General features: G+C 40.2%; 1 protein-coding gene across 5 annotated transcripts in view; it reads right to left on the bottom strand.

Annotated features, from left to right (window-relative positions):
- The window catches only part of SPAG16 (sperm associated antigen 16), a 723,462-nt gene that overhangs the window by 164,844 nt on the left and 532,900 nt on the right, over positions 1 to 25,718 (bottom strand). For all 5 annotated transcript variants that reach the window (XM_043505701.1, XM_043505700.1, XM_038422547.2 and 2 more), the window contains one exon: positions 16,305 to 16,370. In XM_043505701.1, the coding sequence (XP_043361636.1) occupies positions 16,305 to 16,370 (66 nt within the window). The remainder of the gene's footprint in view (positions 1 to 16,304; positions 16,371 to 25,718) is intronic.

The raw sequence follows: 25,718 nt of genomic DNA, 5'->3' as shown, positions 1-25,718 counted from the left end.
TCAGGTTAACAAATGCTGGTGGATGATCATTTCCTTTGATGAAATGAAGGACTAGTAATGAGCTTGCATTGTTCAGTAGTGCACTGTACAGCACAAGATGCACATTTTTGGGGTGCAAGGCTGGGACCAAGAATTTGCAGGTGTCACCGTATATGTAGTTCATGAGTGGCTGGGAGAAAATTCATGTAACTTAGCTGGGAGTGACTTTACATGCTAATGGAGGTGTCTGAGCAGAGCATGGAGATGCTGCATTTCAATAGTAAAGCTGTGTAAAAGGCACCCTGAGCTGGAGAGTTAAAGGAACATAGTGTCCAGCCGTCCAGATTGTACCCTGGGGCAGTGGTTCTCAACCACTGGTCTGAGGTCCCCTGGGGGGCCACGAGCAGGTTTCACCAAGCAAGGCCAGGGTTAGACTCCCTGGGGCCCAGGGCAGAAGCCAAAGCCCCTCTGCATAGGACTGAAGCGTGTGGCCCTAAGCCCTGCCATCCGGGGCTGAAGATGAAGCCTGAGCTCATACTACTCTGAGACATAAAGCCACCTCCATGAATGGCAGAAGCTATGTTGGTGGGAGAATCACATGAGTGCTTATGTCAGTGTAACTTATGTCACTCAGGGGGGTGGTTTATTCATACTCCTGAACAACATAAGTTATGCCAACATAAACTGTAGTGTAGACGTAGCCTTAGAAAATGTAAGTGAACAACAATATAGCATCCATGCAGGTGCATAAGTGCATGTAAATTTGCATATGTCAGTGGTAAGGAACCTGTCTCATGGATGTATCAATGAAATATACGGCTCTTAGTATATATATTAAGTTTTAAGTATCAGAGGGGTAGCCGTGTTAGTCTGTATCCAAAAAAACCAACAAAGAGTCCGGTGGCACCTTAAAGATTAACAGATGTATTTGGACATAAGCTTTCATGGGGAAAAACCCACTTCAGATGCATGGAGTAAAAATGACAGACACAAATATATATTGGAACATGAGAGAAGGGAGTTACCTTACAAGTAGAGAATCAGTGTTGACCAGGCCAATTCAATCAGGGTGGATGTGGTCCACTCCCAACAATTGATGAGTAGGCGTCAATACCAAGAGAGGGAAAATTGCTTTTGTAGTGAGCCAGCCACTCCCAGTCCCTATTCAATCCCAAATTGATGTTAAGTTTGCAAATGAATTGTAGATCTGCAGTTTCTCTTTGAAGTCTGTTTTTGAAGATTTTTTGTTGAAGAATTGCTACTTTTAAATCTGTTATTGAGTGTCCAGGGAGATTGAAGTGTTCTCCTGCTGGCTTTTGTATGTTGCCATTCCTGATGTCTGATCTGTGTCCATTTATCCTTTAATTATTGGGAGTACACCACATTCACCCTGACTGAATTGGCCTTCAACATTGGTTCTCCACTTGTACGGTAACTCCCTTCTTTTCATGTGCCAATATATGTTTATGCTTGTACCTGTAATTTTCACTCGATGCATCTGAAGAAGTGGGTTTTTTACCCACAGAAACTTATGCCCAAATAAATCTGTTAGTCTTTAAAGTGCCTCCGGACTCCTTGTTATATTAAGTTTTTACAGACAGCTGCCGCGGCACAGGAGCTAGCAAACAGAGCTCTAAACAGGGGAGTTTGAGTGGGAGTTTGAAAGGGGAGTTTGTATTGTGGTGCTTGTTTGGGGTTTGCTTTTGTTGGGGGGTGTGGGGTCTTTTTGGTGTGGCTTGTGTTTCCTAGATTAACAGGATTTAGGTGGGAAGGAGATGACAGATACTCCCACAGCTGCCTTTGTGACTCCTATAGTGAAAGACACATTGAGGATGACTGGATGTGGAAGCTGTGGTATGTACATGATCCTGGAGGGGGGACCTGGTAAGAGTTTTTTCTGCATGAAATGTCGTCTGATAGAGCTGATGGAGGAAAAGATCCGAGGTTTGGAGATGCAGGTGGAAAGTCTGGTTGAGTTTAGGAAGGGGTTTGAGCAGATGATGAACAAAGATATGAGGTATCTGAAGGGAAAAGCTCAGACTCACAGATGGAAGCAGGGCTGGGGAATTTTGAGGAGAGACTGGGTGAGGAAAGTGGTCAGTGGAAACATGTGACTCAAAGAACCAGGCAGAGAAAAAGACGGGCTAGTGAAGGAGAAATAGAGCTTAGGAACAGGTTTGCAGAGTTGGAAAATGAAGAAGGGGCTCAGCAGGTACTTGTTGAAGGTGGAAGGGTAAGGAAGAAGAGAAGAGAGGCTAGTCCTATAGAAAAAGGGGAAGAGTCAAGGGAGACTACACCAAATATGAGCCCCAGGAGGTACAGGATGGGTTGAAGAAGATTGTAAGGGAAAATAGGAATGGAAACAACTTGCAGCCAGAGGAAACAAGGGAGAGACTGGAGAATAGCACTGTCACCAGGAAAAGGCAGGTCTATGTGATCGGGGACTCTTTATTGAGAAGAATAGACAGGCCTGTAACTAGAGCTGATCCTGAGAATAGAAGGGTGTGCTGTCTTCCAGGTGCTAAGATACGGGATGTAGACCTGAGGTTGAAAAGGATCCTAAAGGGAGCGGGAAAGAATCCCCTAATTATCCTTCATGTGGGAACAAATGATACGGCTAGATTCTCGCTGGAAAGTATTAAGGGAGACTGCTAGGCTGGGGAAGACATTTAAGGAAATTGAGGCTCAGGTGATCTTTAGCGGGATCCTTCCTGTTCCTAGAGAAGGGCAACAAAGGTCTGACAAGATTATGACTGTCAACAGATGGCTTAGGCAGTGGTGCTATAAGGAGGGCTTTGGGATGTATGGCCACTGGGAGGCATTCAAGGACAGAGGTCAGTTCTCTCGGGATGGTCTTCATCTGAGTAGGGAAGGAAATAGACTTCTAGGATCGAGGCTGGCACAACTGATAAAGAGAGCTTTAAACTAGGAATTGGGGGAAGATGGATGGGAGATGTCCAGAAAATCTCCACGCCAGATTTTAGCATTGAGAGGGAAGAAGAAGAAGTAAGAAAGGATACAGCCGTGGGTAGGAGAATGTATATAAGGAGCAAGGGCGGTGTGGATACTAGTCTAATAGGTTATACTGGCTGTAGAATGACTGTGCCTAATAGGGTACAAAATGTGAGCGAGTCCAAACAGCAAAAATTAAGATGTTTGTACACCAATGCGAGGAGTCTAGGTAACAAAATGGAGGAACTAGAGCTACTGGTGCAGGAAGTGAAACCCGATATTATAGGGATAACAGAAACATGGTGGAATAGTAGTCATGACTGGACTACAGGTATTGAAGGGTATGTGCTCTTTAGGAAAGACAGAAACAAAGGTAAAGGGGGTGGAGTAGCATTGTATATCAATGATGACATACAATGATGACAGACATTTTCAAGTTGCAATGGGGGAGGTTTAGATTGGATATTAGGAAAAACTTTTTCACTAAGAGGGTGGTGAAACACTGGAATGCGTTACCTAGGGAGGTGGTAGAATCTCCTTCCTTAGAGGTTTTTAAGGTCAGGCTTGACAAAGCCCTGGCTAGGATGATTTAACTGGGACTTGGTCCTGCTTTGAGCAGGGGGTTGGACTAGATGACCTTCTGGGGTCCCTTCCAACCCTGATATTCTATGATTCTATGAGGTAGAATGTAAAGAAATAAGAAGCGATGCAATGGATAAGACAGAGTCCGTCTGGGCAAAAATTACATTGGGGAAGAAAACTAGTAAAGCCTCTCCTACGATAGTGCTTGGGGTGTGCTATAGATCTCCGGGATCTAATTTGGATATGGATAGAGCCCTTTTTAATGTCTTTAATAAAGTAAATACTAATGGAAACTGCATGATCATGGGAGACTTTAACTTCCCAGATATAGACTGGAGGACCAGTGCTAGTAATAATAGGGCTCAGATTTTCCTAGATGCGATAGCTGATGGATTCCTTCATCAAGTAGTTGCTGAACCGACTAGAGGGGATGCCATTTTAGATTTAATTTTGGTGAGTAGCGAGGACCTCATAGAAGAAATGGTTGTAGGGGACAATCTTAGCTCAAGTGATCATGAGTTAATTCAGTTCAAACTAAATGGAAGGATTAACAAAAATAAATCTGCAACTAGGGTTTTTGATTTCAAAAGGGCTGACTTTCAAAAATTAAGGAAATTAGTTAGGGAAGTGGATTGGACTGAAGAACTTATGGATCTAAAGGTAGAGGCGGCCTGGGATTACTTTAAATCAAAACTGCAGAAGCTATCAGAAGCCTGTATCCCAAGAAAGGGGAAAAAATTCATAGGAAGGAGTTGTAGACCAAGCTGGATGAGCAAGCATCTTAGAGAGGTGATTATGAAGAAGCAGAAAGCATACAGGGAGTGGAAGATGGGAGGGATCAGCAAGGAAAGCTACCTAATTGAGGTCAGAACATGTAGGGATAAAGTGAGACAGGCTAAAAGTCGAGTAGAGTTGGACCTTGCAAAGGGAATTAAAACCAATAGTAAAAAGTTCTATAGCCATATAAATAAGAAGAAAACTAAGAAGGAAGAAGTGGGGCCGCTTAACACTGAGGATGGAGTGGAAGTTAAAGATAATCTAGGCATGGCCCAATATCTAAACAAATACTTTGCCTCAGTCTTTAATAAGGCTAAAGAGGATCTTGGGGATAATGGTAGCATGACAAATGGGAAGGAGGATGTAGAGGTAGATATTACCATATCGGAGGTAGAAGCAAAACTGAAACAGCTTAATGGGACTAAATCGGGGGGCCCAGATAATCTTCATCCAAGAATATTAAAGGAATTGGCACCTGAAATTGCAAGCCCGTTAGCAAGAATTTTTAATGAATCTGTAAACTCAGGAATAGTACTGAATGATTGGAGAATTGCTAATATAGTTCCTATTTTTAAGAAAGGGAAAAAAAAGTGATCCGGGTAACTACAGGCCAGTTAGTTTGACATCTGTAGTATGCAAGGTCCTGGAAAAAATTTTGAAGGAGAAATTAGTTAAGGACATTGAAGTCAATGGTAAATGGGACAAAATACAACATGGTTTTACAAAAGGTAGATCGTGCCAAACCAACCTAATCTCCTTTTTTGAAAAAGTAACAGATCTTTTAGATAAAGGAAATGCAGTGGATCTAATTTACCTAGATTTCAGAAAGGCATTTGATACCGTGCCACATGTGGAATTATTAGTTAAATTGGAGAAGATGGGGATCAATATGAACATCAAAAGGTGGATAAGGAATTGGTTAAAGGGGAGACTGCAACGGGTCCTACTGAAAGGCGAACTGTCAGGTTGGAGGGAGGTTACCAGTGGAGTTCCTCAGGGATCGGTTTTGGGACCAATCTTATTCAATCTTTTTATTACTGACCTTGGCACAAAAAGTGGGAGTGTGCTAATAAAGTTTGCAGATGATACAAAGCTGGGAGGTATTGCCAATTTGGAGAAGGATCGGGCTATTATACAGGAGGATCTGGATGACCTTGTAAACTGGAGTAATAGTAATAGGATGAAATTTAATAGTGAGAAGTGTAAGGTTATGCATTTAGGGATTAATTACAAGAATTTTAGTTATAAATTGGGGACGCATCAATTAGAAGTAACGGAAGAGGAGAAGGACCTTGGAGTATTGGTTGATCATAGGATGACTATGAGCTGCCAATGTGATATGGCTGTGAAAAAAGCTAATGCGGTTTTGGGATGCATCAGGAGAGGCATTTCCAGTAGGGATAAGGAGGTTTTAGTACCATTATACAAGGCACTGGTGAGACCTCACCTAGAATACTGTGTGCAGTTCTGGTCTCCCATGTTTAAAAAGGATGAATTCAAACTGGAGCAGGTACAGAGAAGGGCTACTAGGATGATCCGAGGAATGGAAAACTTGTCTTATGAAAGGAGACTTAAGGAGCTTGGCTTGTTTAGCCTAACTAAAAGAAGGTTGAGGGGAGATATGATTGCTCTCTAAATATATCAGAGGGATAAATACAGGAGAGGGAGAGGAATTATTTAACCTCAGCATCAATGTGGATACAAGAAGAAATGGGTATAAACTGGCCACCAGGAAGTTTAGACTTGAAATCAGACGAAGGTTTTTAACCATCAGAGGAGTGAAGTTTTGGAATAACCTTCCAAGGGAAGCAGTGGGGGCAAAAGATCTATCTGGTTTTAAGATTCTACTTGATACGTTTATGGAGGCGATGGTATGATGGGATAATGGGATTTTGGTAAGTAATTGATCTTTAAATATTCAGGGTAAATAGGCCAAATCCCCTGAGATGGGATATTAGATGGATGGGATCCGAGTTACTATAGAAAATTCTTTCCTGGGTATCTGGCTGGTGAATCTTGCCCATATGCTCAGGGTTTAGCTGATTGCCATATTTGGGGTCGGGAAGGAATTTTCCTCGAGGGCAGATTGGAGAGGCCCTGGAGGTTTTTCACCTTCCTCTGTAGCATGGGGCATGGTTGACTTGAGGGAGGCTTCTCTGCTCCTTGAAGTCTTTGAACCATGATTTAAGGACTTCAATAGCTCAGACATGGGTGAGGTTTTTCATAGGAGTGGGTGGGTGAGATTCTGTGGCCTGCGCTGTGCAGGAGGTCGGACTAGATGATCAGAATGGTCCTTTCTGACCTTAGTATCTATGAATCTATGAGGAGTGTGTTTAGTGACACTGAGTTTAAAAACCAGCTACTGAAATGAAAAATGAATTAGTTTGGGCCGGGGCCTATTATGTAAATCTGCCACAGCAAATCCTAGCATGTTTCGCCAGGAGCGGTAGTTTTTTAAAAATCCTTATTCCTAGAGTTTCTGCTTGGGATATACAAATTAATTCTCCTCTCAGAAGGAAGGGCAAAGTCTTCTGCACTGCTTGAGTTTTGCATGTTAAACAGCACTTGCTTCTTGGATTATACATACAAAGGGCCACATTCACTAAAGAACACACAATTGAGCAAACGAAAGCACATTAAATGAGAATCTCTTTTCCTTGTAATTATATTTAGGCATAAATTGGTATGACAGTTTGTTTATTTTTTTGCAAATACGAAGTTCAAATATATGAGAAGTATGATTTATGATGTGATTATCTGTTTCTCCCCAGGATCTCTTAAACGCTCAAACTGGCCTAAGGTATGTGCAATTCCTTAGCCATACAGAATTGTATTAAGTCAAGGGCAGTTACACTAGATTAGGCATCAAATGTACAGTCAGTCTTATTAAACATTGGAACTGATTCAAAAACAATCACCATCCAGCAGGCAATTCTATTTTGACTTTTTTCAGGAAAAAATAAAACAAAGTCAAAAATATTTTTTTCATGAATAAAAGGTTCTGAGTTTTTTCAGTTTTGAAATGTTCTGTTTTGCATTGGTTTGGCATTAATCTGCATCTGCCTGAGCCACTGTGGTGTTGCATGGGAGTTGTATTTTGGTACCTCATGCCCCAGTTTCCCTGGCGCTCATTGGCAAACTGCATCTCCGCAACATACCAATGCAGCTCACCCATGGGGGTCTGGCCCCTAGGGTAGAATGGAGGTATGAGGCACTCAAAGAACTGCTTCCATGAGACATAATGGTAGTTTATGTGCACTGTGATGGAATATACTCCTGGGTTCACACCCTATACACTACTGTAATGATGCTTGTACAAGCTATGCCTTGTGATGTACCATTTAAAAACTCATAATTTGCTGATCAATAACATCATGACAAAATGAAAGTGAAGTTCTATGTGAAGTTATAAATATAAGCTGAAATCATGACCAGTTTTGCAGGTAAATCTGGGGAGTGGCCAAACCAGTTCCTCAGAGACAAAGGGTAAACTGACACCTCAGCCAGGAGCAAATAAGGCTGATGGACTATTACCTGCTAAGTGACCATTCTTTGGCAGAAAAGGAGGTGTGAGCAAAAAAAAAAAAAAAAAAAAAAAAAAAAAAAAAATCTACATTTTAGCAAAGGAACAGCATGGTGTTACCTTCAATATAAACTGCCTGTTACCTTGCTCCCAGACGGAAATGCTTCTCAAAGGGGTGGGGGGGGGGGAAGAACTATAAAAAGAAGGGGAAAACACCCCCTCTCTTCCCCTGCCCATCATAGTCGCTGCAGCTGAAGAGACAAAGGAAGCAGATGTTGGACTCTGGATGAGGGGTCCTGACCTAAAGATTTTGGGCAGTAAGACTGCTGAAAGCATGTGATGAATTTTGCTCTGAATCGGATACAGTTTGTTAAGCTGGGCATCAGTAAGCATTTTAGCTTTATTTTTCTTGCAGTCATTTCTGATTTTGATGCCTCATTATTTGTAGTAACTTAAAATCTCTCTTTGTAGTTAATAAACGTGTTTTATTTAATGCAGTGTATTCTAGTTGAAGAGTTTGGGTAACTCCTTTTGGGGTAACAAGTTGTGTGGATATTATTCCTTTAAAGGAATAACAGACTCCATATATTTGTACTATCCAGGAGAGGGCTGGACAGTACAGAACATATGTTTCTGGGGGAAATCTGGGTCTGGGTGTGTGTTGGGGTAACCCGGTGATAATCTTTAAGGCTTGGTAAAAGCCAAGGTGTGGCTGGCTGGCTGCAGCACATACCCAAAGTTAGAAGTGATCTACATGCTGGAGGCTGTTTGTGAGCAGTTAAGGTTGGACACTACAGCAGCAAGGCATTGGAAAGGACACCCCAGGTGAGAGGGCAGGGGTGACACAGCTACTCACTGGTCTGGACTTGTACCTCTGGTATGCCACATGGACAAAGAATAATGCTGACCCCTAAATTTTTGCATTTTCTAGATGGAAATATATTTTTTTTAAAAAATCCTGCGAAGTCAACATTTTACTGTGTTGTTATAGCTGTGTGAATCCCAGGACAATAGAAAGACAAGGTGGGTGAGATAATAACTTTTGTTGGACCAATTTGTCAGTGAAGGAGACTCAGAACCATCCTGAATGAGTTTAGGGATAATCTCTACAGTGCATGGGAACTCATTTATCATGAGTTCATGGTGCCGTTGTCCAGAAATTCTTCCTAAAGGTCGCCCATGAAGAGATTGGCATACTGGGGAGCCATCCTAGTACCCATGGCTATTGTCCTATTTTGGAGGAGGTCCTGGAAGAAGCTGGCTCTTTGTGTGGCGAGTGGTTTGAGGAAGGTTTCTATGAGTCCTAACATTCCTTCAGTAAGAGTACTATTGTCTTAATAAAGACATTGGATTTATGTCTTATTACAACAATCTGTAACCCACTAACTCCCCTTTTTTTGTCCAATGACTGCAGAAGTGTTAACAGACCACTTCTCCTTGAATGGTCTCTTAGCATGTGTGTTAACCCCTCACTTGGTAACTCCAGACTTTTCATATGGTGTGTACATATACCTCCCTACTGTATTTTCCACTCCATACATCCGATGAAGTAGGTTTTAGTCCATGAAAGCTTATACCCAAATACATTTGTTAGTCTCTAAGGTGCCACAAGGACTCCTCATTGTTTTTGCTAAACAATCTGCTCCACTTTGTATTTAGGTGTGACATCCTGAGTACTTTTCCCAGACCTGAAGAAGAGTTCTTTGTAGCTTGAAAGCTTGTCTTTATTACTAACAGAAGTTGGTCCAATAAACTATATTACCTCACCCACCTTGTCTCTCGAATTTCTGTGAAAAAAATTGATTTTGCAGAAACCCTGTTTTCCATCAAAAACAAGAATTCTATTAAACAAAACTTATTTATATGAAAAGTTTGATCAATTCTGTTTTTCATTTAATAAGATGCCAATATTTTATTAAATATATTGGAAATTGAAATAATGAACATGGGGCATTCCTGTGCAAGCTGTAAATAAATTTATATTACTCTTCTCAGAGCAAGAGCATTCACCATTCCAGCAGCACATGGAAAACTACTAGCATCTATAAATCCTTGACAAAAAGGCATCTTTTAAGGAATTTTTATGTTGGCACCATTTAACCTGTTTAGGAGGCATGCATCTGGTATATGATCCCTGGGGATCCAAAGAAACTATGCATAACACTGGACACCACAGAGAAAAGTTAAAATTAAACAAGTTAAAATTCACAGCAAGGATGGAGACAGCCCCCCCAATGATATGTGCATTTACTCCAAGATAACCAATATACAGACAAGGGATTATTCCATTCTCACTTGTTGTGTACTCGCTGATCCAAGAATATGGAACACTACTGGGATACATCAAACAGTTCATTATTCAAGGAAGAGAATTAAGGTATTAAACAGGTTAGAAAAACATAGCAGCTTTTAGGACCTGATGCCAGAAGGCAATATCTGCAGAAAAGCAGGCATCAATCTTGCAATGTTTAGTGAAGGGGAGGATTGAAGCCCAACAGGTGGCTCTACAAATCTCATTATGAGAAGCTATGTTCCTTTCTTTCCTGGAGGCTTCCATGTGAGAAAGAGAGAGAGAGAGCTGGGAGAGTAGAGATAGCTGAAGGAGGAGGGTTTTTAGGGCTGATGGATGGTACAGTCAGCTTCTTTGCCATTTCTTAGTGGGACAAAGACTTTCTAGCAAGTTTGGAGATCTTTACTGGGTTTACCATTGGGAAGAAAGAGAGACATTTTGCAAAGAAACAATATTGTTTATCAAGGGTACCGGATGCTCCTGTGAACACCGTGAGAGTTGCTGTAATGTGACAACAAAAGAACAGAGAAATTTCTTGGTTCAAATGGAAAGTTTTTAGCTTGGTGATGGATGAAGGAAAAGCATAGAGGATGTGATCTTATCTTGGAAGAATGGGAGATTAAGTTCAAGGAACTTCCAGTTCACCTACTCTACTGGCTGAAGTAATAGCAAAAGAGAATTTAATGGCTAAAACAATAAAGGAGGGTGAGATTGACGAGGTTGCCTTGACCTATAGGTATTTTTGTAAGATTCCATTTAGAGATATCAGTCTTGATAGGACTAAGTCTGGTGAAAGCCTTCAATAAACTAGTAATTTGTGGGAGAGTGGAAGTCTTGTTAAATCCAAGATTCCTAAAGTAACTTGAGAGAACTGACTTCTGTAGATTGAATCTTGAGAAAAAAATGCCAAAACTTTGTGCAAAGGATAAAGAGAAAAGATTCAAAGCCTTCAGCTCTGCCTTTCCACATTAAGAAATAAAAATATAGTTCTTCTAGTTGATAGTTATACTTATATTTTCATCCAAAATAGACTCAATTTCCAGGATCATATTTCTTTGATGAAAATATAAGCTTAACTATCAACTGGAAGAACTACAGTTTTCTGTTTTACAGGAAAAGACGGAGCTGAAGGGGGGTTGTGTACTAAATCAATGCTCAGCAAAGAAGGTGTCTGGATTAACATAATCTGTCATAAAAAAGTGAGGGATGATCTTTCCATGTAAGTATTTCAATGGCCTACATCACCATAGTGGGCAGCTCAATGGATCTTAGTGCCAGATTTCCTTAGGCCCTGATGAAAATCCCAACTCATATTTGGGGGTTGCTCATAGGTTGGTATTAACAATTTACTGGGTAGCCAGAGGCTGAGGTCAGTCAGGGGGAGTTAAGACACCCTACTATTGAGCTGAACCATAACTGTATTACAAGCATTGCTAAGTTTATTTTCACAACACCTCTGAGACAAGGAAGTAGAACACAGAGTGGAGAACTCAATGTCACATAGGAAGTTGTGGCATAGCTAAGGATGGGACCCACATCTCCTGAGTCCCATTCAAGTGCTTTTATTTTAAGACCATCTTGCCTCTCTAGAAGGCAAGAGAATTATGGTTTACAAGGCTAATACAAGACAATAAGAATTTGCAGGGATGAACTTGGGCTTCCTGACATTCAGAGTATCATCAGGACAAGACAAAAGGCATATATCTAGGACTTCTCCACAGAAAGAAGGCAGAATCCCTCTCCAAGACATTGTGTTACAGTATCTGGAATAAGAGAGCCGATTGTGATGGTTACTGTGGTGAATAAGTTGAGGAGCTTCTGATATTTGGAAGAGTCAGCAAAGAATTTTTCTAGTCTAATCTCATAATTTGAGAATCTGATTTCTGAGTTATATGAATATTTAGTTTTATCTGGATATATGCTTCAGACATGAATACGAGGATCCTCCTAAGATGGCTTCAGAACGTCTTTTCTGACTGCACCTTGATGATTCAGATAGGCAACAACTACCTGTGGGATTCTATACGGAGTATTGATGGCATGAGATGTGGAAAGGGGTGGTGAGTAGTCTGTGTGGCAGAGACAGAATCCCAGAGAACCCCTAAAAGGAATGGGGACACAGATGAGCTCCCTAGCCACTGGAGTTGGAATCAATCCTACTTGTGATGGAGGGTCTTCCTACAGTTACATCTGCATCTGATTGAATCTCTCTACCTACAGCAAAATGAATGAAAAACTATATGAGGAACAATTCTGTTTTGGTGCATACTTTCCTTTCTGCCCCACTGTGAGAGAATAGCAATTTCTTTCTCCCTTTGCCTTGATAAGGACACTTCTCAGTTTGATTTTTTTTTTTACTTCTAATAACTTTCAACTAATAATACTAATATCTGCATTTAGAAAGTAACCCAGTTGTGTAATTATATTTCTTATGCATGAAGACAGCAATAAACTTGGAAAAGAGCCTATTAGCCCTTCTGCATGTTACATTACACATTTGATATTACTAGGTAACCTTTATAAGTGACTGGCTTTGAGCTTATGCAAAGAACTGAACACCCTGAATACATAAACAGCAGCAGCAGCAGATCCACGTTTGATTTTGTATTCTGTTCTTTTCTAGTTTCCGTCTGTCAGCTGTAGTCTGACAGCCCTGGCTTTATTTGGCCATCTATGGAAACATCTAAAAGATTTGGCTTTTGTATCATTTGGGTGCAGTAATGAATAAGAACTGACATCAAATATCAATATTATTGGCCTAGCTAAATGGTAGCTGACATCAAGCTGGACTGCTGAAGAGGTAAACAAAATTGAAATTTCGTTTTAATATAAGAACTGTCTGACATTATTTGTCCTTCAGTAAATCAATGGAAGACTGACCAGAAATGCTGGTTGCATTTCTGTGTGGGGAGGGAAAGCTGGGTGCTGCTATTGAAGTATGTTTTATGAAGCCTTTTGGGCATTAATAATTTCAGAAATACTATTTGTTTTAAGGAAATTTAGTTACTGTGATTTTTTCCCCTAATCTAGTGCAAAGAATATCAGTTATAAACAAGCACTAATGAATGGTGACTCATTCCTCTGTTTATACACAAGCATTTCTATACACACACACACCAAGGTTCAAACTTTGTTCTAAGTTACAGTGAATCTGAAGTAATTCCACAGAGGTAAACAGAGTTACTGTATGATAATGAGGTACAAAGAACATAAATGCCTGTCAAGTTGGAAAGTGCTGTATGAGAACTTGTTTTAAATGTCGCAGTTTATCAAATTTTTACAGTTTGATGCAGGTGTATTACAAAAACAGAGAAGATACTTAAGTTCAATGCCAACTCAAGTTGTCTGAGTGAAATTTACATTTTGCAATTGTACTGTTTTCCTATAATTGCTGAACACAAATATACACATCGGGTCTGATTTTTCAAAACTCAGAACAATAATACTATTTTGCAGAACAGACACCGAAGTGATTGTGCTTTAAAACTGTCCCATTTTGCCTTTTACGTGCACTGACAAGGAAAAGCTGCATCCACGAACCTGCCTCCGTATTCTGCGCCAGTGGATATAGCCAATCATGGAAGGGTGCATAGGCTACATTATGCAAAGTGTCTGTCCCCAATAATACCTAGAGAAGGGATTTTACCTCCAAATGCAATTTCCCTTGGACATAAGCGTTCGTGATCTACAGCTCACTTCATCTGAGTTTCCCTTGGGTCTCCCTTGGATGGGGCACGTCAGCACCCCTAGTTAACTGAGCTATGTGGAAGCTGTTATTCTGGTGAGTCTTGTGTGTTTTGGGGCCATTCACTCAGAGCCTTTGAAGAGAGTCTGAGTCTGCACTGTAATCTCTAGAGAAATGTGCAAAACTATATCCTCATTTACATAGATATTTTTGTAAATAATGAAAGGGCCTAGCCCTGCATGAGAAAAAGCCATCTTGAACATTTTAGATGATAAATTAGCTGTGATGTAGTTATGGAAAAGCAAATAAAATATTCGCCTTGATTGATTGGTCCTTCAGCTCTCGTATAGACTGTGCCAATCACAACACGTCTTCCATTCTTCTCGTCACCTGGCCTTCCTTCTCCATGTGTGGCCATATCTTTTCACAATAAAATCTTCCCATCTCTTTGGAGGTCGGCCAAGTGGTCGTTTCAGTTCCCGTGGGTACCACTCAGTGACAGCTGCAGTCCATCAATTGTCAGTAAGCCTCACTATATGCCCAGCCCATCGCATTTTACTACGCCTGCTCTCAACAACAATGTCCTGCACTCCACTCTGCTGTCTGATCACTTCATTGGGGACTCAATCATGGATTGAAATTCCCAGGATTCTTCTTTCAACCACCCTCTCCATGACAGACAGCTGCACCCATGTTTCTCTCCTGTACAATAGTGCTGGAAGTACTGTTGAGTTGAAGAAGCTGGCACATGTTGCCTGCTGCAAACTCCTATCTCAATGCCTCAAAGTGGCACAGCAGTGACCCTGGCTTTTCTGACAGTGAGGATAATGGAGTGTATTCTTCAGTAGGTTCAACTATGCTATTAAAGTGTCAGACTACCAACCCAGGGAGAGGACAGTTGTCCTTCTTGAGGTTGGGTGCTAGCTAAGTTGAGGAGGTAAATGCACCACTGACAGCATAGCCAGCGGGTGGATGAAGAAATGGCTAAAACACCACAAATAAACAGGCCCCAACTCCTTGTGTGCTCCTCGATCTGTTCTACGACAGTGGTGGGGAGTTCAGTTGACAAGAGGCTGTTAAGAATTTCAGGGTCCAGAAAAAGGATTGCCCTCTCAGTGTGCACCTATAACTGAAGGACACTGATGAGAAACAATTTGATAAACCATCTAATGGAGGAGAAGGCAACAGACTGCAACATCCTTGGTCTCTGTGAAACATGATGAAGAAAGGAGATGGAAGTGAAATGGAGAGATGAAAGTACCTTCATGTTGGGAAAAAGAAAAAGCCCAGGAACCATTGGAGGAATTGGCTTCATCACCAACATGGAATGTTCTTCAAAAATCATCTCCTGAAAGTTTAAGTCATCATGCATCGGGGTGCTACACCTCCAACTGAATAAGAAGAGCACCCTCAGGATTATTCAGATCTATTCTCCCATAAGCACAAGCAAAGATGATGATGTGGAAGAATTCTATCAGGAGCTCGAGGAAACCCTTGCTCAAAAATCCACATATACGATCGCAATGGGAGATTTCAACACCAAAGTTGGAAGAGGGAAAGAAAGTGAAAGTTTCATTGGAAGGTATGGCATTAGCGAATGGAATCCATGAGGAGAATGACTGGCAACTCTGGTGGAGATGAAAGAAATGTTCATTGGTAACACCTGGTTTAAGAAAAAGGCCAAGAGGAGGTGGACATAGATCACACCCAATGTGAAAAACAAGAACAAGATTGACTATATTCTGATTGATAAGTGGTGCATTGTACAAAACATCTCAGTAGTGCCATCATTTAACGCCAGTAGTGACCCTCGCTTGCTCAGAGCACGGCTCAACTTCAACAAAATGGTGGAGAAGAAAGCGCTACAGATGGCAAATCAGAGAGTGGCCAAAAATATTCCATGAGGCAATTTGAAAGTGAACATTTTCAAGGAAGACTGGAGTCTTTAGATAACTGCGATGAGGATTATAAAAACTTCACTGATAAATTGAGGCAATGCATGAAATTAGCCAAGAAAGAAAGACCAAAAAGAGTGAAAGGAAGAATCTCAGAAGAAACATGGAACTTGCTAGAGAAGCGGTGGGATATGAAGTGAAATGATGGTGACAAACTTGAGTCACATTGATGGGGAATGGCTCAGAGATAGCACGAAATAAACTAAGCTTTGTCATAGGGATGAAGCATTATTGTACATATAGCGGGAACTTTACATACTATAATCAGTATGTGTGCCCTCACAAACTGTCACAGGATCGTGAGACATTCCTACAAGATAAGCAATTTCATGAGGGAGAAATATCTGTTCATGAAGACTGTTTACAAAAGAGGTATATGGAGATTTTAAGATCAAGATGGGATGGTTTTCTAAAAGATACTCTCTAATTCAAACAGGAATTATTTCAGGGAAGGTGTATAGCCTGTGTTATAAAGGAGGGCAAATTAGAGATCACAATGGTAACTTCTGGCTTTATAACATGGTGACAATGAGAAACCTATCCTTCGTGCACAGAACTTACCTTCATGTTGAATGTAGCATGATTACAGGAATGCAGGTGACCATAGAAAGTCTGAGCACAGAGGCCCTAGGAAATCAACCAAAAAAAAAAAAAAGAACAATTAAATGATTTATAGTTATGTAAATTACAGTATTTCCTTATAAATACCGAGCTTGATTTTACTGTCATATACAAAGATGCATGTCACTCAACGTGCTAAAAATCAGCCACTTCTGCATTCATGACAAGGAGCAGATTTTTTAAAGATATGTGATGATGCACATCTGCATCTAGAATTGTGCTTAGTAGAAAAGATGCATTAAAATATTGTCAGCTAATGGCTCTCTTACAAAAGACTTTTAATGAACTAGACACATACAATTATAGTCCTTTGGAAAGCAGAGTGCCAGCTTTCAATGAATGCTTCAATAATGATTTAATAAAATGTAGTCATTTTATATATATTACTGTGATGCTGTATGACTGAAATATGACCATTTATATCATGAAAAAAAGAAAAGGAGTACTTGTGGCACCTTGGAGACTAACAAATTTATTTGAGCATAAGCTTTCATGAGCTACAGCTCACTTCATCGGATGCATCCGATGAATACAGACTAACACGGCTGCTACTCTGAAACCATTTATATCATGTATATTGCCACTGTTATACAATTGCAATAAATCTTGTACAAAGTACATCATCCAAGTGATCAATGGAAAAGTTACAATCAAATATGATTATCCTAGTTAAATCCATGTTTCATCTCTGTATCTAAAGTTATGAATATTGGCTATGGACTTATATTTTATACATGTACTATTCCTGGGTAACACCCACCAGGTAAGATTTACATCAAGGCTAGACAGCTTTGTGTTGATGGTCCATCAAAGACACTTAGCTCTCACATGGGCCATAGAAGAAACTCATAGCTCTTCCTGCAGATGCCTCAGCCTCCAAGGGGCCAATGACCACCCCCTGGGAGTCATCAAGCCATGTAAGGACATCCAATATGCTCATGTGATCCTGGACTCCATCTTGTGCCAGTAACTTCCACAAACTGGGCTTTGAGCAGTAAAATTCCAGGCATGTGGCAAAGGGTAAAAAAGACCTCTGAGATATTTCCATTTTGCCTGTTTCCTGCCCTGATTCTCTGGACTGTGGATTTACAACAAAAAGGAGTATTTCAAACTATGGATTGAGGACCTTCCAATCTTTGGAAGTTACCAGCGAGACTTTACAAACTAATAGTCTATACCGTCACTACTACAAACCGGATATAAGGACTTTGCAGTTATTTGTATGTATACGATTTATTAATCATTAACTCTTCTTTTCTTTTATTAATAAACCTTTAGAGTTTAGTTACTAAAGGATTGGCAGCAGCATGATTATTGGGTAACATCTGAGTTATATATGGATCTGGCTCCATGGCTGAGCTCTTGGGATTAAAGAACTCTATATGTGATGAAATTGGGGTTTTCAATAACCACTCCTCATAGAGTCCAGTGTCTGGGTGGTGAGACAAGGGCTGGAATGCCCAAGGAGACCACATCTTTGAATTCCTGTTAACAAGTGTGTTGAGACAGAAGTTTACCTTTGTTACTGGCTTGGTATGGTATAATCTAATAATAGAATAACTACCAGTTTGGGGTAAATTGGTCTGATTTCTCAGCATTTTGTCCTGAATCTAGTATTCTCAGCTGTGATCCACTGAGACACGGTGGCAATTACATACACACCTTTAATGTCTGTCTTAAGAACCCAAAAGCAGTGAAATCAAAATTCATTTTCTTCTATTGCCCTCCCCAGTAGGCTGTAGTTGACCTAGGGAGGCCCATAGTATAGGTCAGATGTCATCTCAGATTTCTGAGATGTGCTCTCTGTGGACAGCAGGCATCCAAACTACAATATCTCCTGCCTGGGAAAGAGATGGCCAAGATGGGAGAAAGGAGCTAGTCAACCTATGCTCTCCAGATATGGGAAGCAGCCTACTGGCAAACAAGTTAGCAGTGAACAACCTGCAATGCCTTGTCCTGGGAACAGATGACCTGGGTCTTCAGGGGATGGAGGACTGGCATAAAAGGCTCCAAGTTTGCCTTCACTATGCTAGCCTGATCCCTCCCAGAGAGATCTAACCTGCCCCCAATTCCACACACCCTCAACAAGAGAAGGTATGTAAGGTGGGATCCATGATAGTACTTAAGCACCTAAACCTCAACAAACTACTCCCTTCCTCTGAAACCTGGCTCTTCTATACTGGCAGCATTTACCAGAGCTCTCCCCTACCTTGGAGGGATGTTCTTGTCAAGGGCCTTCCCTGTTGGTAAGCTGGGCCATGGGAAGAAAAGAATTCCCCATCTTAATAAAAATAAGTACAAACTGACCCAAGGGGAAATAACATTAAAATGTCTTCCATTAAAAATAGCCAAAGCCTTTGGGCAACGTATCACATGCTAAGAAACCACTCTGCACTTTGGGCAATATTTTACAGCTACTGGCATTGGAACCAATCAATATTTGTTTATGTAAATGTGACCAACAGCAAGAACTGGTACTGAGGTTACACAGTGTAATACCCCCTCTATTTTTATGCTCACTTTATCTGAAATTCTTATTTTCGCTAAATTTACAATCATTATGCTCAATCCAATGCTGTTATTTGGGGAAAATTTTAAAGTCTGTTTAACCATTCATGTATGAGAGAGTGAAAAATTACAGGTTTTCCACCGATGAAAGATTTTAATGTACTCTTTGGGGCATGGATAACTCAAAAATTGTTGAAATTCATAAGACAAACTTTCACAGCAAGGTTAGTCTCTAGCCTAGTCTCTAGGCTAATTTGCAAAGAAAAAAAGTACTTTTATGCATAATATGGAATTTCTATTAAGTTTATAGTTATCTTACTCCCTTGCTGCAGACATATACACAACACAGTACTTCATGCCATCTTAACCCTGCTGGTCACTGGTTCCATGACTCAACCAGTCCTCAGTCCTTCCTGGAGCTGGGTTATAATCCCAACAGCCCCTGCAGGGCCTGGTTTTTCCCCACATGGCACTCACCAACTACTACTACTGCTGCTGCTGCTGCTGCTGCTGCTTCTTCAGGCCAGCTGCAGCTTCACAGACTTCTATCCTGCCTGACACTCCTAGCTTTATCTAACTGGAGTGTTACAAGCTCCTACTCAACCTCTGCCTCTCCCTTTTGTCCCTAGGCCTGGCCTGAGTTAGTCACATGACCTCATTATTACTCATCCTCCCCACCTGGGAAGGTGAGCTAAGCATGTTGCAGGTGAGGCTGAGGCCAATCTCCCCTTATTGGGCCCAGCCCCCTGTGACAAGGACCGCACACAAAAACCCATATAATACAGCAGTTGCCCAGTAGACTTGGAACTTCATTTGGGACTCAAGAGACCTAGGTACTATTCTAGGCTCTGCTGCGTGACCATGGGCAAATCACTTCACTGCTCTGTGCCTCAGTTTCCCTACCTGTAAAATGGGGATAATGATATTTGCCTGTTTGGATATTTACTGTTGAAAGCACTCTGCTGGAACAAGGTACTATTCTCATGGAAATTTTGCAATACAACTAGAGCAATAATAAAAAGAAAAACAAACCATTACAAAATTCCATTATCTAAACTTCAGTTATAGGAAGAAAAAGATTCACAAAATGGGCCTAATGCTCTACTTGTATAACTCCATTGTCTTCAGTGGACACACAGCAACAAAAAATTTGGCCCTATATATTTAAAAGGGTTATAAATAATCAAACCATCACCCATAAACCCTGATAAAAAAGAAAATTTAAATATTCATTACCCAATTATGAATTCTCTCTTAGCAGAGAAACATTATTACACACAATCCCAGGGTAGATAGTGAGAGATAAATTAAATTTGATAAAGATAATAACATAATAGGAGATGGGAAGAGTGTAACCGAATATTCATGAAAAGTCTGGCGAAGAAGAATTCCGAGAATACAAAATCTAGTTTGTTCTCTAGTGGCACTGTCAAGCTACATGTCAAAGCATTTTTTGCATCAGTATAGTCATGGAAAATATACTTTGGCCCCTTTAAATTAATGTGTTGTTTGGTAGGATGAAGGGCAGTGACTTGCATTCTGTTTTTTAAAAATCCATCTTTCCCCAAGCACAGAAATTCAGCAGGAAAAGACAAGAAACATGTGGACACAATCCCCCCAAATGAGCACTTCTTGACTTTCCTTCTAGACAGATCCCAATCTTTATCACCAATGAACGAATAGTCTTGTAAGGTGTTTCTAAATAGTGTCCCTGAAAAGTAATTACAACAACGCCACTAGATTCATCATAATATGTAGTGTATCAGCAGATCAAATTTAATTGCTAATAATAATTGCAAATAAATCTAATATATTTAATCTAATATTTCAGAGTTTACATTTTATTGTTCCCTTTAGCACCCCCAGTAGTGGTAAGATTTGTACTCTAACTCCATACATAAAAACTCTATGACTGCACCTGAAAACCCTTACTAATGAACATAGTGCTTACTACAGTGAGCAGCCCCATTGAGGTCAAGAGGTAATAAGTATTTTCAGGATCAGAAAGATGGTAAGAAAATGTTAAGTTTGCAAAATTGAGCACCCAAAAGTGAATTAATGATGCACACACAACCTTAACACTGCCTCCCCCTTGCATACACATTCTGCTTTGGTCTTTAATTATTTGATTGTATATTAGTATATCCTCAGGACCCTGGTCTCATTCAGTGTGAAATTCACCCCATGCAGATGGCCTGCACAAGAGGTGTAAGTCCCAATTAAGAAGTATTTTGAATGCCCTATGTCCTGGGGTGAATTTCCCACTGAGTTAAGAGGAGGAGCCCAGTGGAATGAATTAGGCAAAGGTACTGCAGAACAGGCTTTTGTGGAGCTCCCTCTAAGGTAGTGTGGCTCTGAAGTGTCTTCAGGGCAGGGTCCCTTTGCAATTAGCATAATCTGGTCCATACAGTATGGGATGTAATTATTAAAGGCCCAAGAATATCCCATAGCTCATGGTTACAGCACTCTCCTGACACTGGGAGACTCCTGTTCAAATCCATTCTCCCCATCTGGCAGAAATAGGAATTGAACCTGCATCATCCACATCCCAGGTGAGTGCTCTAACCACGAGGCTAAAAGGCTAACACCACCACTGCCTCCTCTAGTCATACTTTAAATGGGACTGGATACAATAGGCATGCTCAAAGTCTGCCTATCGGATCAGGCCCCGCACACAACTTAGGTTGCTGAACATATCTAGTCTTTCCATGGTTTGTGAATTGCTTTGGGGCCTAGATGGGAGATAAGTGTCTGGGTGCTTACAGTGAGGCAGCAGTGCCCAGAGGCAGAAACTTAAGCACTGAGGGAACTTTTACTCTGAAAACTTAGACATCAAGTGAGTTTAGGTGCCTATAGGGTTCGACAAGAGCTTTGTGAGTTGCAATGGAACCAAAACTGGAATTTGGGCACCTCAATCTGAGACTGAGGTGCCTGCCTATATTAGAGGTTTAGGTGCCTAAGTACTATCATGGATCCCACCCTACATATCTTCTCTAGTTGAGGGCTGGGGTGGCAGAGCAGATGCAAACATTGTGCCTGGCTTACTGGCAGTATGTCTTGCCACCAAGAAAGCAATGAGGGTGCCTGATATTTGACCAAGCCTCTCCATTTACAAGAGTGTTAGAGGCAAACTCTGGAACACTACTTTCCTCACATAATGAGGACAGATCTCACATAAAAAGAACAGATCTGTTAAAAAGACAAGATCTTATCCCCACATCAATATTTTGGAAGATTCTCTGATTTGGGTCTGAAGTTCCTGAGACATTATTGTCACAAGTCCAATGACCATCAAACTATGTCTCTCCAGCGAGAGAAAAATAAAAGAGCAAACTGTTTATTATAGAATTCCATAGTTTTAAAAGAGCCACAAATTTATCCAGTTCCCCTCTAAGGAATGTATTAATATCCTTGGGTTCAAAGCCCAGGAGCCTCATGGGGCACTAAATTATGAAGAATACCGTATTCATTGTTAAACAGAGTCACCAGTCTTTTGATATCTTTGAAATTTAAATTCGTAAAACTGGGTTTTCCTCCACTCTCTTTGAATTACTAGCTGCTAGCCACTTCCTTTTATGTGCACTACATTCTTTTTTTTGTAGCTTTGCCATGAAACTAACAATCAAAGAAAACACCACAGCAGCAGCATTCACTGAAAGAAAACAAGTATTAAAAGTGAAGCATTTGTTGATAAAAATGGATATAAATATTCTTTTTCATTTCAAAGCTTTAAACTTATATTTGAACCAGTGTTTATAAATAACACAGAAAAAACATCCCTTGGTGCTTATCAAACTGTTTGCTTTCACTAAACATAGCTGTTAATTGCCTGTCTGGGATTAGAGTCATCTGAATGATCTTAAAAGACCCTGATGATGCTTCTATTTTTAAACCTCAGCATAGCACAAAAGAAAAGGTAGCTTCAGAAAGCATTTGCCATTTTCTTGGAGCAGAGAAGCTAAAATAGGTAACCTTGAAGCAATCCTCATGGAACACTGAAAAAAGGAACCTGAGTTCAAATAATTTCATAGGTCTAATTTACACCATGCAAAAAGCCAGGGAATTCAGTGCCATGGGTGAAATTCTGTTCTAATTTCTCCTTGCTATTGAGTGATGCATATCAAGGCAAAACAGGACAGGTTAAGGATAGAGATTTCAGCCCAGCTCTTCATTTCTTTTCATCTATGGAATTAAGTTAGACCATTAACTGCTTACCACAGCAATTGGGTTTCCCTGATATGTATTTAATTGCTGGTTTAACAAAATCCATTGAGCCATTTTTGATTTATGTGAGTGTGAAAACAATATTGTGCTGCATGTTTTACGGTGCTGCTTAACCATTTTGAAGGCCTTGATAATTTGAACTCTTTTGGGACTGAGAATGTCATACCACGGGTGATAGACTTCCACAAAGAGCACATCCTTTACAGGCTGTAAAGTTTGGTTGAGAAATGTTATAATTGATTCAATATAATGTGCTATGTAAGTGCAGTACATCTTTTTCTTTACTGATTTAATCCTTTTAGATATACACATCTGAGCATATCTACACCTGTTTACATGGTCAGAGATTCAAATATGCAGGACTTCTTGGCCTTCCTGGGAGTTCTAGAGCCTTCAAGAAATGCACCTACAGGGACTGGTGAGTGCACTCAGAAAAGTGTTTACACAGCAAAACACTCATTGGTATTTTCACGGGTCTTTGTGACTTGGAAAGAATGCTATGATCCCTGGGTGCACCTTAAAGTAAATACTCATGGGCCAATGAACACATCCTTTCTTCAAATAACCATATGCCTTACACGTCCAAATAGGAAGTCCTAACTTTTCTACTCTAAAACAAAACATGTTTATTAATTAAAATAAATAATGCCTTGCACTTACGTAACACTGTTCATCAGAGGATGGACTTTACAAATGATGCCCTGTGAGGTAGGTAAATAGTAGTATTATCTCCATTGTACAGCTGGAGTAACTAAGGTACAGAGTGATTAAGTGACCTGTCTCAGGTCACATGGGAAGTTTGTGGCAGTGTCAGGAAACAACTATTGGAATACCATCACAAGCAACTATACACCAAGGCCCTGAAACTGAGACACCCCTCAAAATGCATTCACTGGAAAATTTCAAATGAAGGGATTTTATTTTTTGTAATGTTTCACAAACAATACTGGATTTTGAATGAAAAAATCCTTTGAAAACCTATGTTTAAAGAAGATAAGAAATGTTGACACTAAAGAATTATTGTTTTTTCTGTAACTCCTCCCCCACAAAGAGACAGAAGGGATATAATGATATATAATATCAAATATGATATTGAAATATCAAAATGAATAATTGTTAAATGGTAATGGTAAAAGTTTTGATAGACTGATATTCATAATTTGTAAAAAGAAAAGGAGTACTTGTGGCACCTTAGAGACTAATAAATTTATTAGAGCATAAGCTTTCGTGAGCTACAGCTCACTTCATCGGATGCATTTCGAAATGCATCCGATGAAGTGAGCTGTAGCTCACGAAAGCTTATGCTCTAATAAATTTGTTAGTCTCTAAGGTGCCACAAGTACTCCTTTTCTTTTTGCGAATACAGACTAACACGGCTGCTACTCTGAAACTCATAATTTGTAATAATGGATAGTGGGTGAGTTTAAGTGAGGTAACACTTAGGCTCAGTTTTTGCAGGCATAAGTGTAGTTTTGCCAGTTCTTCTTTTACACAGAATTGCCAATCTGCTTAAAATGATGTTATTGCTGATGGAACAAAGATAATGGTGTTCTGGAAGTTTTGAGGAAGAAACATACAAACCTGTAACAAGAAGAGATGTTTTACTGAGAAAACCCAGGATATAAAAACTGCAGAAAAACAGCAGAAAAATGCAGGAGTTGGGTAAATTAAAATGTCCAGGTTACATAAAGAATTAAAGGGTGGCTGTGATAGAAGCTGATTGGAGAAAAGAAATATGGAATGTGAAAATGTATAAAAGAAGTGAACAGGGTCCAAATCAGAGAAACAATGGACCAGGAACTGAAGGAACAGGACTGAAGGATCAGACAAAGAGATCAGAGGAGGCAATAACCAGCATGAAATACAAGCTAACTTTCCCAGTGCCCCAGAATTAGGAAATCTGGGCCCTACACCTATTCTGTTTTGTCTGATATTATTTTCTGGCATAAATATATGTTCAGACACTATAAGTACCACTAATTCTGTCTGAAATTGTATAAACAAAGGCGAGAATTGAGTAAGTCTAAATTGGGTGGACTTGTGACTGTTTCCCCATTTTACACCCTCCCTCCAACACAACCTACATTTCTCAGCTTTCACGCCCATGTTTCAAACACAAGACCAGTCTTCCCTTCAACAGGAAAAAAAAATCTGTTAGTGAACCGCCAAGGTTGGGAACGTAAGCACAACAAAAATAAGATTCCCATCATATTAATTCTGTCACATTGCACATAAATATTATGGCAAACCCAGTGGCATTGGAGCAATTTTTATAATGACGGTGCTGAAAGCCATTGAACCAAAATGTAAACCTTGTATATGATGGAAACCACTTTAAGCTGGGGGTGCTGCTGCATCCTCAGCATCCGCAGATCCAGCACCTCTGGGCACATCTTTGAACCGACATATACAGCACCACTGGCAACAGATCAGTACAAATATGGAAGGAACGAAGGTAACCTTGCTTTGGGAGTACTTATTTCTGACTTTCCTCACCTTTGTGCATTTGAACTTCCCCTTAACGTAGCATTAATGTAGCTTTTGGATTAAATATTCTTCCAAGATATAAATGTTCAAACTTATTTTTCTTAATTGGGAAGAAAAATGTGCTTCCAGGCCAAG

This window comes from Dermochelys coriacea, chromosome 11, assembly GCF_009764565.3.
Source record: "Dermochelys coriacea isolate rDerCor1 chromosome 11, rDerCor1.pri.v4, whole genome shotgun sequence".
Taxonomy (NCBI): Eukaryota; Metazoa; Chordata; order Testudines; family Dermochelyidae; genus Dermochelys; species Dermochelys coriacea.
This window is presented reverse-complemented; position numbering and strand designations above follow the sequence as displayed.